This window comes from Nipponia nippon, unplaced genomic scaffold (genome assembly GCF_047370975.1).
Source record: "Nipponia nippon isolate SJK-2023a ecotype South Korea unplaced genomic scaffold, ASM4737097v1 scaffold_13, whole genome shotgun sequence".
NCBI lineage: Eukaryota > Metazoa > Chordata > Aves > Pelecaniformes > Threskiornithidae > Nipponia > Nipponia nippon.
In genome coordinates this window covers 1,910,388-1,925,739 of record NW_028262324.1, presented here as the reverse complement: position 1 = coordinate 1,925,739, position 15,352 = coordinate 1,910,388, and the positions used below count along the sequence as shown (strand labels likewise).

General features: G+C 54.2%; 1 protein-coding gene across 1 annotated transcript; it reads left to right on the top strand.

Moving 5' to 3' along the window:
- The first annotated feature begins 461 nt into the window (after positions 1-461).
- On the top strand, positions 462-11,530 carry LOC104019988 (thyrotropin-releasing hormone receptor). Its single transcript, XM_009473351.2, has 2 exons — positions 462-1,267; positions 9,954-11,530. Exons 1-2 carry the CDS (start codon positions 482-484, stop codon positions 10,332-10,334), a joined length of 1,167 nt encoding a protein of 388 aa, XP_009471626.2. The 5' UTR covers positions 462-481; the 3' UTR covers positions 10,335-11,530.
- The last annotated feature ends 3,822 nt before the right edge of the window (positions 11,531-15,352 follow it).

Sequence of the window (15,352 nt, the reverse complement as noted above, 5' to 3'; positions counted from 1 at the left end):
TCCTCCTCTTCGCCTCAGCGGTGCGCTAGGACCCGGCGGGCGCAGGCGGGGCATGCGGGCGGGGGGCGGAGGGGGGGTCCCGGGGGCTGGGGGAGCCCTGGGGGTGGCGGGCGGTCCTGGGGAGGTCCGGGTGCTTCCCGGGGGTCCCGGAGGCCGGGGAGGCCCTGGGGGGTCCCGGGAGCTGGGGGGCCTGGGCGGTCCCGGGTGGCTCCCAGGGCTGGGGGCTCCCGGGGGGGTCCTGGGGACTGGGGTGGTCCTGGCCGCCCCCGCCCCTCCCGGCGGAGGGAGTTTGCAGGGGAGGTGGGTGCAAGGGGCCGGGCGGCTGCAAGACTTGGGGTGAATCGTGGGAAAAAAAGGAGAGGGAGGAGCCGGGGCGGGCGGGAGGGCGGGGAGGGGGCGCGGGGGGCAGCGGGGGGCTCCTGGCTGCGGCTGCGGCTCCCCCCCTCCCTCCGGAGCTCCGCCGGGGAAGGCTTCGAGGGCGATGGAGAACGGCTCGGCCAGCCCCGGAGCCGCGCTGGGCGGCAGCGGCAACCAGACGCTGGGCAGGATGCCCCGGCAGCCCCTGGAGCTGCAGGTGGTCACCATCCTGCTGGTGCTGCTCATCTGCGGGGTGGGCATCGCGGGCAACGTGCTGGTGGTGCTGGTGGTGCTGCGCATCAAGCACATGGTGACCCCCACCAACTGCTACCTGGTGAGCCTGGCAGTGGCCGACCTCATCGTGCTGCTGGCGGCCGGGCTGCCCAACATCTCCGAAGTGGTGGCTTCTTGGGTGTACGGCTATGCCGGCTGCCTCTGCATCACCTATTTGCAGTACCTGGGCATCAACACCTCCGCCTGGTCCATCGCCGCCTTCACGGTGGAGCGTTACATTGCGATCTGCCACGCCATCAGAGCGCAGCTCCTGTGCACCGTGTCCCGCGCCAAACGCATCATTTCCTCGCTGTGGCTCTTCACCTCCCTCTATTGCCTCATGTGGTTCTTCCTGGTGGACACGAGCCAGGTCACCTTCTCGGATGGGGTGCAGGTCAGCTGTGGCTACCGGGTCTCCAGAAGCCTTTACATGCCCATTTACTTCTTGGATTTTGCTGTCTTCTATGTCATCCCGTTGGGGCTGGCGACTGTCCTCTATGGCCTGATTGCCCGCATCCTCTTCATGAGCCCCCTGCCTGCCACCCCGCAGCACTCCTGCCTGGGCTCCACGCGCCAGGGCGGCTCCCTCAAGCTCTCCTGCCGGGGCAGCAAGGGGGCCCTGAGCTCCCGCAAGCAGGTAGGGGCTCCCCGCCGGGCGGGGGCGCGCTGGGCGGCGGGCAGCGCTCTCAGGGGCTCAGTGCTTTGGGGGGCAGGCTGGCAGGGGATGGGGTGCCCCGATATTTTGCTTCCCTTTGTAAGGGAAGCCGGGAGGGTCGGTTTGCTGCATGGAGGGTCCCCCCCAAGCCCAGCTGGGGTCTGGCGGCACAGATGGGCTCCCCATGCTTTGGCTGAGCTCGATGGAGCAGGACAGGGCTCCAGCAGGAGGGCAGGGGTGTTTGCTGGATAATTAATTACTGATTGCCTCCCTGAGGAGGGGAGCGCTGGGTTGCATTATGCCGGCGGGACTCGCCTCCCAGGCAGAGTCCTGCGCGGGTGACCTTGGATTGAGGGGAGCATGGGGAGGGGAGAGCTGGGATGAGCCCCTGCCCCATGAGCCCAGCCCTGGCTGCGGCCCCGCCGCCTGCAGCTGGGGAAGGTGCCTGGGTGTGACAGTGTCGCGTCTTCCCTCCTGGAGGCTCCTCTGTCATTCAGCTGCCTGCTCGCTCCCCAGCTCCTTCTCCTCCCACCTCCTGCCCTCGTTCTTCCTCTTTCCACATGGACAATTGCTGTTTCTTGCCCCGTCTCCTTGGATGGGACAGGATCTGGACATGGCGGGACTCTGTTGCCTCTTCGCTGGCTGTTTGCAGGAGACCGTCCCATCCCAGTTTCAAACTTCGCATAGGCAGAGACATGGGCTATTTTAAAGGAAAGGGCTGAATCTGGGAGCCTGGCTTAAATCACTGAAATCACCACTTCTGTTGTGATTTGCAGACAGCCTGAAACAGGTTTCAGCCTGTCCAAAGTCCTCATGTTTCCAGCTCAGTAGCTCATTGCCTGACTTATGCAGGAGCCTCTGTTCCCCAGGTGAGAGGATTCAGAGTCATGGAGGGGAAGCAAACAGCCCAGAGAATGTGTATTTCTTCATGAACTTCTCAGTCTTTCCAGTTCAGCTTTTTCTCCCTCTCTCCAGCACAGAAAGGTTTAAAGCAAGCCCTGACTTCTGCCAAAGTACTTGTCCGCTCTCCCAGGGTTGCTGGCTGCTGCGGGAGCCTCGGGCACGGCGTTCGGCAGTGTTCGGCAGCGAGGTCTCTAGATAAGACAAGGCAGGACCTAGAGGTGCAGGGCGATGGACCTCTCCTTCCAGAGCAGCCGCCGCAGGGGCCACGCCGCTCCCCCCACCGCACGGTGCCGTGGGGCGGCCGTGCCGCACGCAGCGTGCGCCAGTGTCGTTGGGACGAGTGGCTGAGGCCGTTGTTCCTGATGGGGCTGGACAATGGGCGCTCCTCCTCCTGGAAACCTCTTGTGCTCTTTTTTCTGTTACACCAGGCGTTTTCTCGAGATCGTCAATACCTCCCGAAACATCTTAGCATGGAAAGACTTCCTCTGCCTGGCCTGACATCGCAGAGCTGGCATCGTTAGGAATAAAGATGGCACCGAGTTTTTAAACTGTAAAGCAGTTTCCCAGGGCTTCCAGCTATGTTTTGTTGAATGCTTGCTTCTGGTTTCACACCAGCAGCTCCTCAAAGCAGGCTGTGTTGAGAGCGACGGAGGAAGAAACGCCGGCTGTGGTGCCGGTGGCGCGTGGGCTGGGTGGCTGACACAGGGGCTGGCGCCTGTCAGATGGATGCAGTGCTGCACCCCAGAGGTGGCTGCAGTCCAGGTTTTTCCATTAACATCTTTCCCAATTTGGATATGTCACAGGACATGATTGCTTCATTTTATGTATAATCAGAAGGAAATTTATAGAACCGTCCATAAAAATCCGAGGGGGAAAACCAAGATCTGGGAGTTCACCTTTAACCATTTGGTTCATTGCTGAGGGGTTGATCTGCTGGATGCTCGGTGTAGAACTAAGTTATCTTATTAACTTGGCATGCACCAACGCCAAGTAAAACCACACGGCTGTTTTGATGAGAGTTTCGGGCAGTGCGTGCAGGAGTGCTTCGAGCATAACAAACCCCAGTCCTGCCAGAGCATCTGCCTTAGCACTGAATCCAGCCGGAGGTTTTTGCTGGTGGTGCAATGGACTGAGGAGCAGAAGCTGCAGCCAGTCATGATTCTGCACCTAGTTATGAGGGAAAAACCAACAACCCAACCACCCAGGGAGGAAAGAGGCCTCCAGAGACCCCAAGGGGTCATCACTGGATTCTGCCTGGAGTTTCTCTCCCTCAGCAAGGGCAGCCAGGGCCACAGGAATGATATTTTCGGGGAGATGCTTCAGCATGCAGGACCCCAGAGGGGCGGTGGGGGCAGAGCAGAGGGGAAGCACGGGCTGAGGGCTGGGGAACGGGCAGATCATTAAGAAAGGGATTTTACTGTGAGAAAGAAGGTAGCTGAATCCCTTCATGCCAGCAGAGCTTGCAGACGGAGATGCTGGATAGAAGAAGGGGCTTAAAACTGAGCGCAGAGGAGAGCCTTCCTGTGGCCAGTGGGGCCCCGCAGTGGGACCTGCGGGCAACGGAGACAGAGGTGCATGTGCCCATGTGAAGGGGCAGGGCAAAGTCCAGGGGTTATGGCCCCCCATAGCACCCCCAGCACCCCGATCTGTGGGACACCCCACCAACTTGGCTTTAGCAAAGGTGGGAGAGAGGCACAGAAGGGACCTGAGTGGTCTTCTCCAGGGAAGGTTCACCTCCAAGGAAATGAAGGGCAAAAAGCCCCTGTGCAATGAGCTGGTATGAGCCCTAAAAGGGAGCAGCCTGGATACCAGTGTCCTGTGTTGTCTTCACTAGAAGAAAGGTTTCCTCTCTGATTTTCTGATAGCCATATCGACTGTCCTCAAAACCAGCAGAAAAACACAGGCAGATCTCAACTCGGAGCACCGGACACTGCTTTGCAATACCTGATGCTGGCTGAGGAGCTCATAAGCAGGTTTTCTTGCTCATTGATCACCCGTGGCCAGAGTGGAAAGGAAAGGGCAGCCTGACAGGTAATGCCATCGACCTCTCACGCTCTCCTGAGAAGTGCTTACAGCCCTTGAAAATGTCCCCAGGAATTGCCATGGGGGCCCTTGGTAAAGGGTCTTGTCCTGAGCATCAGAAGGGAGGACACGGCATTAGAAACCGCTCTAATAGCAAGTGCTGGTGGTCTCCAATCTGACAGGCTGATGAGGAGGCTGTGAAAGTGATGCATGTGCTCCCAGTGGGGAAGGTCGAAGTGACAGTGCAGCGTCTTTAAAATGCAATTGCCATGTAGACTAAGCCACTAAAGACACCATTAGAAACCACAGTTGCAGGTTTGGTCCAAAACAGCAATAGTGTTGCTGTTGGGCAGGCTTCACATGTGCAGCGAGACCTTCACAGGACCCTGCATGCAGTGGGTTGTGTCCCAGTGACGCGGCGAAGCAGGACTCCAACCCTGCAAACACCTTTGAGTTTGTTGGGGTGATGGTGTGCAAACACCTGCCGGATTCCCATCGCAGACCGGTGGTGTGAGAGGGCGGTTTGGCTCCTGGAGGATCTGCCGGCCAGGAGAGCAGAGCGGGGCAGGAGGACGGGCGTCGGGTGGTCCCTCTGACCAGGGTCCAGGCACCCACGTCGGCGCTCCTCCTCTGGCCTCTCTTTATGGGGGAACGTGCTCTTCCAGGCACCGTGCCCAGAGTCCCCTGAGAGAAGCCCAAAAGGGGCTACCCCAGAGGTGCCCATTTTTCTCCCTTGACTCTAAAGAGCCTGGACGGTCGGGGGTGTTTTGCTGTGGATGTGCTCCTACGCAGCCCCAGTGCTGCGCTGGTTGCTTTTCAGGGTATGAAGATGCTGCTGTTCCCTCTCTGGTGCCTCTAAAACACCTAAGTCTGGAGCAGGACAACGCAAGGCGTGAGTTTTGCTGTATTTATCACCTATAGAAGGAAGGGCCACAGATACAACCACCGGCCACCTCCTAGCACGTATTCCACCTGCCGGAGAGGGACCACTAGAGGGAGTGGGATTCCTGAAAAAGGATGCTCGGCTCAGGATGGTGGTGCCTGGAGGAGGAGGGGTGACACTGGCTGGGGAGAAGCCCCTGTGGCCTCCAGGCCAGGGGCAGAGGCTGGACAGGGGGGATGGGTTGGAAGGACTGCGCGGGGATGCAAGATGCCGATCATCTTCATGGAGGGAGAAGGATGCTCACGGTGGGTTTGCTCTAGGAGTTACACCGGGCTTGGCCCACGGCGGTGGAAGATGATGTAGTCAGCAGTCTGTACAGCAGATAGCCTTGGCCATCCAGCAACAACACTGCCTTACGTGCTCAAAAGTGGCTTTCAGCTAAATATCGACTGTTCTAGTGGAACATCCCCTTCTGTCTACAAACACTTGCCTTGCTTCTACCCATAGCTCCTTCACAGCTGTTGTGTGCACACACTATGTACAACAGAGCTGTGGCAAAACACTTGTCGGAAAAATTGTTGTCCCTGAGCTGGTGCTTCCCTGAGGAATGCTTTGAGGCTACAGCAAAGCTCTGGCTTTTTTGGGTGCAGCTGGTTTTTTGGGACCATAATTCAGGATTACTCCAGTTAGGGATAAATGTCCCAAACTCTCCTCAGTGCTGATGAGGTTTGTTGGTCATACGAGCACCAGAATTAAGTTCAGAGCAGCTCGAGTGTGCTATAGTTACTCGCCTCAGCAAGGTAGAGCGAGGAAAGGCATGGAGATGGGTTTCAGCCATGCATGCAGGCAACACTGGAGATTTCTTTCCCCACGATGGGGATATGAGTGAGTTTGGGATGGACCGTTAGGTTTGATCCAGAGGAGACATCCTATGTTGACACAACTTTGCTAAAGTCGCACCCAGGAAAACACAGTCCGGACAGATGGTTGGCTTTAAAAGGCGAATTTCAATCTTAGAACAAGCTCAGGGCAGGGGTTGCCTGTCCCAGCTTGTGGTCTGGATGCGGTGTCCTCAGGCAGCGCTGAAGGCATTTAGTGAGACGGAGGCAATAAATCCTCCTGGTGCTGTTTCCGGACGGTCTCCCCTCCCAGGACTAAGCCAGCTTTTCCGCAGGGCTGGAGGACGCGTAGCGGGAAGCCGGCTTTGGAGGACAGCACTTTGTGGTCTTCTGTGGTCTGGGGGGAGGTGGTGGAAGCTTGCTCGGGTGGGAGCTGGGCGAGAGCTGGCACCGCTGGCATTTCTGTAACAACCAGCCAAAAAGCAGGGGCAGTTATGGCTAAAAAGCAGATGAAGCACTGGTTCTTTTCCAGATTACATTTCTTTTGGTCTCAGAAAGGACCGGAATGAGCTGACTTTTCAGCCTTATTAGGCTACGCTCCCCCAGTGCTGTCGCTCGGGTGCAGAGTTCAGATCGCTCTTCACAAGCGTCGTGGATTCCTGAACAGTAAAACAAGGCAGAGCGTTACAACAGTCAAAAAGCCAAAGATGTTTCAGTCTCGGGAGAAAGCACATAAGCAATATTAATGTTAGCTTTAAAGGAGACATTTCAGCCATACAGAAACCTCCCGGCCCAGAGGGACCCCTGCCAGAGAGCAGAGCCTGGTGGATAAAAGCTCAGGGATTTATTCTCCCCAGCCCTGCGGGGGGTAAATTTTCATCTCGGGAGCTGAGACAACGGCTGAGTGAGGACTGGCTGTGTTGCAGGGAGGACCTGCAGGGGCCTTCTATTTCACTTTTCCAGGGCATATTTGCAGCAATCCTGCTGCCTAGTACTGCTGAAGTTGATGGAAAGACTCCCACCACCCTTACCCCCAAGACAGTCCCTTAACAGGGACCCTTCCAGGCAGGACCGGGATGTGTTCAGTCTCTGCAGGGGATGGAAAAGCACAGAGCCTGCCCTCATTCCCCAGGAGGAATAAACTGCTTAGTAGGGGGGAGTTAAATTCTGACTGCAGTTGTACTTGAGATCACTTAAGCTGAGGAGTTGGTTGCATTTTGCCGTAGGGTTCAGCTATTAGCACAGTTTTGTTCAGATCGACTTCATTCAGGTTCTTGGGAAATAAACCTCAGATGCATCAAAAATATGGCATAAGCAATTCTCTCTGCACACCTGGGATGCTCCATCGCTGCTGCGTCTATTTGCTATAAAGATGTACAGAGAAGTAGAAAATGGAGGTCCCATGCATGGGCACTGCTCATGCGGCATACGGCGTTGAAGCAAAATCTGTGCCTTTCTGGGCTGAGCTGGTATTGGGAGCTCTCTGTTCCCAGGTCCTGCAGTGCAGACCACAGCCATACGGTCTCACCACTGCTGTCAGGACGCTCCTTCCCTTGGCAAGGGGTGGTTGAGCCCGGGTTGCCCTGGAGCCTCAGCGGGAGGCAGCGGCTACAGCCATAGAATCACAGAATCACAGGATGCTTTGGGATGGAAGGGGCCTTTCAAGGCCACCCAGTCCATCCCCCTGCCATGGGCAGGGACATCTCCAACCAGATCAGGTGGCTCAGAGCCCCATCCCGCCTGGCCTTGAGTGTTTGCAGGGATGGGGCAGCTCCTACCTCTCTGGGCAACCCCTTCCAGTGGTTCACCACCCTCATTGTAAAAAATTTCTTCCTTGTATCCAGTCTGAATCTACCCTCTTTTAGTTTAAAACCATCCCCCCCTTGTCCTATCGCTATTGGCCCTGCTAAAAAGTCTGTCCCCAACTTTCTTGTCGGCCCCCTTTCAGCACTGCAAGGCCACAGTGAGGTCTCCCCGCAGCCTCCTCCTCTCCAGGCTGAGCACCCCCAGCTCTCAGCCTGTCCTCCCAGCAGAGCTGTGCCACCCTCGGAGCATTTTGGTGGCCTCCTCTGGCCCCACTCCAACAGCTCCATGTCCTTCCCGCGCTGAGGACCCCCGAGCTGGACGCAGGGCTCCAGGGGGGTCTCCCCAGAGCGGAGCAGAGGGGCAGAATCCCCTCCCTCACCCTGCTGCCCACGCTGCGGGAGATGCAGCCCAGGAGACGGCTGCTTTTGTACTGAAACGGTTGCGAGAGCACATTGCCGGCTCATGTCCAGCTTTTCGTCTATCCGTATCCCCAAGTCCTTCTCAGCAGGGCTGCTCTCCATCCCTCCATCCCCCAGCCTGTGTTGATAGCAGGGATTGCCCCGACCCAGGTGCAGGACCTTGCCCTTGGCCTTGTTGAACTCATGAAGTTCACACAGGCCCATTTCTCCAGCCTGTCCAGGTCCCTCTGGATGGCATCCCGTCCCTCAGGCCTGTCAGCCGCTCCGCTCAGCTCGGTGTCATCTGCAAACTTGCCGAGGGTGCACTCGATCCCGCTGTACCATGCTGGTACGTAGAGATTTTGACCACGGTCAACTGTGTGCCACTCGGCTGCTGTCTGCTCCCAGCCTACCTGTTCTGAGTATTATTTCTATAAACCGGATAATCACCCAGCCGTTGCACGCTAGATAGGGTGGCTTGAAACCAAAAGCTTGTGAGATGGCTCTCGCTCTTCTGCATCCAGCCAGTCCTTATAAAAGGCACTGAAAAGCTCTGAAGCTACCTTTTACTGACACATCTTGTACAATCTCTCATATCTTTCCCAAAAGGCAACAAACTGCGGCAGCAAACGTGCTGCAGTCTTAGCAACAGCCTCAGCACTCATTGCATCGCTGCAAGATCTTGTTCTGGGAAGTGTCCTCACATTCCCATTAAGTCACACACTGCAAAACACTTCTATTTTGGCCTCAGCTTGACAATAGTCCCTTTCTTGTAGGGAAAGTTTTGTTGCCATTACCAACCACCCCCAATTTCTACTGAGAGCATTGCAGGAAGGCATAGTCGCTTGTGACTAAGTAAAAAAAACACTCCAAGAAAAGCCGAGAGACTGTGAACATGATCTAAGTGCTTATTTCCATATCGAGAACCGGAGTCATTGCACAACTCCCTTTCTGACGTTTGAAACGCCGCTGCCTTAATATGTGTGTGGCATCAGTGTTTACTCATACTTTCCTCCTTGGGGACATGTGTATTCTGTAAGTATTTGCTGGAGGAGGATTGTCACCTACCAGAAATAGCTGTCAAAATTATTAGGATCACTGGTGTTTCAGTACAAAAAACCCCATTTTCTTAAGCTTGAGCTGCGCTGAGGGCAATTACTGCTCACTTCTGAATTCTCAGTATCTTCTTGTTCCTAATGTGTTAATGCAGTACTTCCCTAGCGTGCTGCAAATTAAAATAACCCCCACCAATTAGCTAAGTAACTCCCGTATCAGCACAAGGAGGAGTTTGTGTAAGACTTCAAGTGGTCTCTCTGCTCTCAGTGCTGCTCTGTACCGGGAGCCTGTCCCTGGGAACGGCGTAGCTGGCACAGGGAAGCAGAAGATCCTAGGCAGGGAGTTGAGATACACCCCACGGCACCCCCAAAAGCTAGGACCCCACTTTCGCACAAGTTTCCCCATTGATTTATTGTTATGTGCAATTTTCAAATTTGCTTTGTGGTACAGGAATTCCCATGATTATCCCAGCCCATTGCCAGGCTGGTGGGTGATTGCCCTAAAGAGCTTCAAAGGCTCTTCAATGGTAGGTGAAAACCTGCCATTTAAGGGGTTTATTTATGCAAGGCTGTTTCATGAACAAAATGGATTCAGAGGGGACCAGCCCCATGGCTTGTGTGCCTATTTTAAACGCTTAAAGAGAGATATAAGCAATATGTAGACTGAATTAGCTGTCTGCACCGCTTCTCCAGGTGGGAAAGCTCTGCTGGAGATTTAGCATCGTCTGACTATTTCTCTTTTTGCATATCCCCACTGGCAAGGTGACCAAAATGCTGGCTGTCGTGGTGGTCCTCTTCGCCCTTCTGTGGATGCCTTATCGCACGCTGGTGGTGGTGAACTCCTTCATGGACCCGCCGTACCTGAACATCTGGTTTCTCCTCTTCTGCCGCATGTGCATCTACCTGAACAGTGCCATCAACCCCATCATCTACAACCTCATGTCACAGAAATTCAGGGCTGCCTTTAGGAAGTTATGCAAGTGCGAAGAGAAGAGCGCTGAGAACCCCGTGCCATACGCCGCCCCGGTGTACTACAGCGTTACGAAGGACTGTTCTCACGGCAGCTCCGATCACAGTGTCACCAAACAAGAAGATCTGAACAATCTCCGTGCACCTGCAAAGAAGAACAAGCCTGCCAAATAAATCCCGGGACCCCGAAACAACGCCGGCAGTGGGAGCTCTGCGGCTGTATGCACTGTGTCAGGAAAGTGCCAACAGAAATTGCTTTGGCATTGCAGCAAGCTTCATTTAATACCTCTCCAGAGCATTTAACAAAAGAGTTTCTTAGAGGCAAATTAATTTGCTTTTCCTTAAGGCTAATTTATTCTCGTTTGGTGAACCGTTAGGCACAGGTCAATGTTTAGCGTCTTTAAAGAAGCTGTAGTGAAATGTAGCAGCGCAACGCCGTTCTGTGTTACGTGCAAGTGCAACTGTTTGTTGAGTTGGGCCAGAGCATTGAAAGCAAATCCAGGACGAGAAGGGCATCCAGGAAAAAAAAAAACTTATTTCTGCTCAACCAGTTTTCTTATAGGCTAAGATTCACCCACCTGAATTTACCTGCCTATAACACAGACGCCTTATGTGAGCTGCTCCTCCGGAGTCCTTTTGGAGGTGATGGGGACAATTAGGCACTTCTCGGCAGCGGCTCCTCTCGTCTCAGCGTAGTCCTCTGAGGAAGGCACTCACCTCGGGAGGAGATGAATGCTTCCCAAGATGTGACTGGTTCTGCCCACTGACTGTAAAGGGACTCTCTCAGGTGAAGACTCCTATGTTAGGAATAACCGAAGTTGGGTGTCATGAACCTCACCTCCTGGAAATATTGCCCAAGGTCCAGACCAGTCGGATTTGTTACAGAAAAATGAACAAACTAATAATGAGTGTTCCTTAAGGTAATAGTAATGCTTCCATCATTGTTGTCTAAGCTTCTTCTGGATACTTTTACCTTTTCTGTCCTTCAGCTGGAAACCATAGCACTGTCCTGTAAGCCCCGGCGTGGCATAGCTGCGTACTGTCGAGCCGCGTTGCTCTCCGTCCCAGCTACAGTTGCATTTCAATGGCAGGTGAAGCAATTCTCTTATTTCCTGATAATAATTTGTGAAAGCCCATCAAGCATTTTGTGAGAAGTGACACACCGGCTATAAGACATTAACAGTACTCATTGCTGCTATCATCTCGTGAGCAAGCTGGATATTCGTAGCCTGAGGCATCCAAGAAACCAGCCCAAGGACACTTGCCCCAGACTTGCATGAGACTCTCTGGACCAGGACTAAAATGCAGATGATTACACGAGCCAAACGCTAAGGCTCTTGCCAAATAAACGAAGTGTCAGCCACCAGTAACCCTCAAGCAACTGTAAAAAATTCTTTGAACAGCCAATTCAGCCCCGCTCTTCAACACCATTTCCCACCAAACTATAGTGTTAAAGGCTCTTCGAAGTTTGCCTACTCATTGGAAAATATCTGTGTGACGTTTTTAAGAGCACAAGATGTTAAGTAACCGTCCTGTGTCTATGGGAAATCACTTCGCTGGGGGAGTCAGACCAGGACCTCCCCTCCCACCAATATTTCGGGAACTGTCCAGGATTGGTTTCATTTTGGTGTAGGGTGGCTCTGCACGAATGATTATTATGCTGTGAGTTATTAAACCATCTATTTTGCCCCCAAAATAACTGAAAGATAAGGAAAGAGAACATTGGTGTTTGCAATTATTTGAAACAGCGCGTGTTTGGAATTTAAGGATTCATGCCATTTTTCCGCTCTTTTGTGTATATTGGGAATTTAGGAACAAAGTTCCTCTTTACTGTTGTTAAGGAAGTTCTGCACAGAGATTTGGGATTTGCTTGTTGAAGAAAATGGAAGTGGTTTTGCTACAATGTGAGAAAATTGTTCCACTTAGCAAAAGAAACTATAAAACGGAGCAATTTGCTTGTAACAATCTTTTCTCTAGTACAGATTCCCCCCCCTCAGAACAGATTTTTCCTGAGCAGCTGAAAGCAAGTCGTTGATAAAAGCGTCTGCAGACAAACGCAAGCAGTAAGGACCAGGGTGCCTTGAAGCAACACACCGGTAAGGAGGGCGGAGGAGGAGGAAGGGGAGCCCCGGGGCGGCCGCTGGTCCCCTGGATGTGGCGAAATCCCGGGCTGAGGTTTGGATGTGCCAACTCTTACCTTCGGCTGCGTCGGCTCTTACATGGGCTGGGTTGAGGCTGACAGGAACAACTTATTGAATAGCCCAGCCCTTCCTCCAGTGCATCAGTTATCTCCTCAGAACGTAACAGCCTCTTCCCCTGAAGCCACTCCAGGCCCTGTCGAGCCAGCACGGGAATTCATTTTCTTCATCTTTACAGCCAGCTGTGGCTTGCGGCTCCCTGGGGCATGGGGCCCCGAGCTCACAGGCACCTTTGGGTGCACACGCACCATAGCCAGCCCCGACAGCCAGAGACATAGAGCAAGCAGCATCTCATCGCATCCCATCGCATCCCATCGCATCCCATCCCATCGCATCCCATCCCATCCCATCCCATCCCATCCCATCCCATCCCATCCCATCCCATCCCATCCCACCCCATCCTCTCCTCTTTCCCTCCCTGCTCTCCAGCCAACTAATCCGTACAGCTGTAAGGGAACGGGGGCTGGCAAGGAAGGAAGAGAGGAGCCAGTTAACCTTCCTTTGTAAGCGTGGTGGGGCTGGGGAGGAGGAAGAGCCAGGACTGGGACTCTGCACCGCCGCGGTGCGTGCTTGGGTACAGTCAGTAGATCACGGCAGCAAAGCAGAGCCCGGCTGCCCTCGGGGCTGTGAGGCCGGGGGGCTACGGAGGATGGTGCCTCTCCGGGGCATCAAGCACAGGCAGCGTCTCCTCGGGGACGGGCTGTCCCTCATCCCAGCCCTTCAGCCTGTGGCTGCAGCTGCAGAGAGCAGCAGGAAAGCCAGCTTTGCCCTGAAGCTGCCTGGGAAGAGGATTTACTGTCCGGGCTGGGAAACCCACCTGCCTCCTGACCTACGGCATTTCTCAGGCATGGGATGTGCGGTTTGACAGGCGGCCTCGATCTCTGCGAACCCAAGTAGCAGCTCAGCTCTGCAGCATCTCCAGCAGGATCCCTCCCGCCTCCCCATCACATTTCCAGTCTTCACTGTTCCCCTTTATGCTTTCTTCCCCCAGACAGAGGCATCCTAAAAGCACTATTCTCTTAATTAAGTTTCAGCCCCAGGCCAACAGCTAATTGATGGTTCTGAAATTTTTTGTTCAACATACTTGGGATTCAATTAAAACCCAGTTCTCTTCTCCCCTTTCTGCCCTTACCTGCCAAGTACTGCGTGACCCTTTGTTATTTCTTGAGAAGTAATTGGCAGATAAATCCCCCCAGCACCACGAGATCTCCGGCAAACGCACCAGAGCATTAAACTCTGCAGATGAGGAATGAGTTCCTGCTCCTTCTCCCGGCACGTATTCTGACACGTTAAGAGGATTTGGGAGAGTTTTAGGTGAAAGCGGAGGCGGAAGGTCAGCACTCAGCTTGCTAAGGAGATGCTGGTTGAGAGGACAGGCAGCTGCGTGCTGTTGGGAAATAAATCACCAGCAGAAAGGAATTAAAAGAAGTAACTCATCGCTGTAACTTCCTCTGGATAGCCAGCGTCTGAAAAAAACCCTTAATGCTTTATAAGAAATCAAAGAGCCCCCTTCAAGCTTGAGCCTGGATCACCTTGTACCCTGCAACACCCCAGCCTGCTCATAAAGTCTGAAGCTGAATTTTACCCTCAGCATTTATTTAGTCTCAACAGCGTGAGCGTAGGCTGCGAGTTTATAAATATGCCACCAAACAGAGAATCTAGTACTCCTATATAATTTACCACATTGAAGCCACTCCTCAATTTGATCTAACCTGATTGATAGTTTCTTAATTACAGCCCTTCCAGTGCTTGTTGACCTGATCAAATGCCATATGCTTTCTTCGATGCCACAGCAAAGTGCCCTGGCAGGAGAGGGGGGACCGGGCATTGGCAGAGCCCCGGGGAGGGGGTGACTTCGTGAGCAGGGCAGAGAAGCAGCGGCTTGGGGAAGGGCTGGTGGGAGAGGGGGGAGCGAGGTCTAGGGGCTGGGGGAACCACGGGTCGGCTGAAGCACTCATCAGAGAATTCCAGCGTAGGAGACACCGTGTCCAGCGTGTTTACCTGAATCTGGCTGGTCTCAATGCAGTATTGGTGACAGAGGCCACAGAGTAATCGCCGCTATGGAGCGTGTGGATGGAGCCTCAGCAACAGCCGTTTACTCCCGCAAAACACAGAAGTTTAAATAACTTACCCAAATCCTCAATTTAAGCTCCATTCAGGCTGTCTTCTTACCTTGTGTCTGGATTTGGGTGGTGGAAAAGGTGCTTTCAAGGGAGGAATTGGGCACTCATGCCAGCCTGCGCCGGAGGAGAGCATGGCCGTGCGGGTGGCTCTTTGGGAGAGGCTCTCCCCTGTGACGCCGGCCAGCGCCGCGGGAGCCAGCCTGCCCCGGGGCCACCCTCCAGAGCCACCCGCAGAACACCCGCGGTCCCCTAAAAAAGGGAGGAAGAGACCACGGGGGCACCCAGCCCCCACCTGCAGCCAGGGCGGGTTATTAGAGCCTGGCATTTGCTCTGTGCTACAGTCCTGCAAAGAGCACATTATTAACGTTAAAATAGTGGTACCTTTAAATTAGTAATACTCAGGTCACTGAAGAGGGTGCTGAGCAACTGCTTAAATTTTTCAGAGGCACAAGAGAGGTGGACCACCCGTAAGGGAGTGAATTCAATACAGCCCCTTTTCAGTCTGGCCCCTGGCTGCTGCTTTGAACTAAGGCAGGCCCCAATTAAGGAGCTGCTAATAAAGCCCGGGGGATAGTCCGGCAGCAATATTAATGTCATCACTCAGCAGTTATTTGTTTATTCTGCAATCCGTGTTTCCCCAGGCCCCCCCAGGCCAGCGCTGCCCCCGGGACCCGTCCTCTCTGCTCACTCAGAGGTTGCTCCTCAGCTCCCTTCGAACCGAGGCATCCATTTTGGGGAGTGCGCCGTGATGCGCAGCAGGCCGAAGCTTCCCAGTTCCGCAGGAGGGACTCCAATTTACTAAAACGCCCTCAGTTTAGCAGCTAACCAGCCCTGCCTGTTTCTGCCCTGCCGAGGTTTAAACGCAGACCCC